At 40.2% G+C, this 1,983-nt stretch overlaps 1 protein-coding gene across 1 annotated transcript in view; it reads right to left on the reverse strand.

The window, feature by feature from the left end:
• Window positions 1-1,983, reverse strand: part of ZBED9 (zinc finger, BED-type containing 9) — an 11,552-nt gene that overhangs the window by 1,746 nt on the left and 7,823 nt on the right. The window contains exon 4 of the mRNA XM_012734644.1: window positions 6-1,784. Coding sequence (XP_012590098.1) covers window positions 6-1,784 — 1,779 coding nt within the window. The remainder of the gene's footprint in view (window positions 1-5; window positions 1,785-1,983) is intronic.

Genomic DNA, 1,983 nt, shown 5'->3' on the forward strand with positions numbered 1-1,983 from the left:
GAGACCCCAGTCTCACAGAGGTACGTTGAGGGGAACAAAAGAAGAGATTTTAAAGCAATCGCAGCAAGTTCAGGGTATTCACTCTTAACTTTTATCCAAAAGGAAGCAAGTGATGCTGAATTGTCAAAATTCGTTTTTAATCCTTCATCAGTAGCCAGCCTCAACAGCTCATTCTGTAGACTTGCAGTTAAATTTAAATTATCTTTTGATGAAAGAAATGGATTTTGGATCCATGCATTTCCAATGCGTGGATCTTCTTTTGATGCAAAATAACATTCGAAACAATCTAACAAATTTGTGAGATGCTCACTGATAACTGCTCGCAGGTGTGCTATGTCAAGATCATCACCAATTTCATTGATAAGTGTCGTCAGATTATGGAACATGTCATAACAATCCGCGGAAACTCTCTTTCTCCAAGCTTCTAGTTTCTGCTTTTGTCCTTCAATTTTATCTGCCATTGAGAAACAGGTAGCATTCTTCCCTTGCATGGACACGTTCAGATCATTAAAAACACTGAAGATGTCAGATAAGTAAGCAAGGCTGGCAGTCCATTTCCTATCTCTAAACAGCTGGGACCAAACTGGTTTTTTGCTCTGCAGGAACAGTGACAGTTCTTTTCGTATTTCAAACATTCTCGACAGAACCTTTCCTTGTGACAGCCACCACATCTCAGTGTGCAAAAGCAGTTGCTTATGATCAGTTTCCATATTATCACACAGTAGAGAGAATAACCTTGAATTTAATGCATTCGATTTCACATAATTCACAATTTTTACTATGTCCATAAGCACACTATTTAGTTCAGCTGATACCTTTTTCATCACAAGACTTTCCCGGTGAATGAAGCAATGAGTTATTTTACATTGTGGTGCAAGTGCCTTAATCTGGGTGACCACCTCAGAGTGCCTTCCTGTCATTGACGCAGCACCATCGGAACACACGCCCACACAAAACTTAAATTCCAGACCACACTTGTTGACAATGTAATTCTTCACAGCTTCATACAGTTCTGAGTTAGTTGTGTTTGTTGGCAAAGAGGCGGAAAAGAAGAATTCTTCCTTTATGTCGTCATCGTGTTCGAACCTCACGTACACTAAAAGAACGATCATGTTGGCGATCTCTCTGCATTCATCCAGTTGCAATGAAAAGTACTTGGCTAGTTTTATTTGTTCGATGAGCTGGTCTTCCATGTCATTAGCCAGTTCCTGGATGCGTCGAGCGATGGTGTCATTGGAAAGCGGTACTTGGGCCACCTTCTTGGCTGCGGACTCACCCAGCATCTCTAAGCAGACTTCTCTGATGCAGTCTTTCACCAGCGTCTCTGCAATTGTGTAGGGCGTCTTAGACTTGGCGACCGGAAGTGCTACTTTGTAAGATGCCCGCAAAGCGCTAATGTTGATAGGAGAAACATTGAACACCTGCTTTGGTGGGCTTTTTAATTCACTACTCTTTCTTTCAAAGAATTCTTTCGGTTGGGAGCTTATTTCTTTATGTTGTGAATACAAATGCCGCTTCAGTTTTGATGGTTTCATCGCTTCATTAGCCAGGACGTCCCCACAAATAATGCACTGTGGTTTTAGAACTTTGCCATCAATTATGGCCACGAAACCAAACTCGATATAGGAAGGATCATACTTCCGCATGAAGGTAGTATGAACTCTTTTGGTTTTCGTTTCTTCAGGATGACTCCCATTGTTACCATTTCTTTTACCACTGCCTCTGTATTCAGAGAAAGTGTGTCTTTTCTTGACAAAGAAGTCCAGTGAAGTTTGTCTGGCCATCTGCAAATTAGGATTAAAAACAAATAACACAAAATTTACTTTCCTTTACCTAATAAGGCTAAACTACACATTAACTAGGCTTGATTAAAAATAAAAATAAGTGAAAAAGATACTTGTACCCCCATGTTTATTGCTGCTTTATTTACAATTGGAAAAACATGGAAGCAGCCCAAATGCCCAAAAGTAGATGACTGGATTA

The sequence above is a fragment of the Condylura cristata genome, unplaced genomic scaffold (assembly GCF_000260355.1).
Source record: "Condylura cristata isolate star-nosed mole 26May11 unplaced genomic scaffold, ConCri1.0 scaffold00063, whole genome shotgun sequence".
Lineage (NCBI taxonomy): Eukaryota > Metazoa > Chordata > Mammalia > Eulipotyphla > Talpidae > Condylura > Condylura cristata.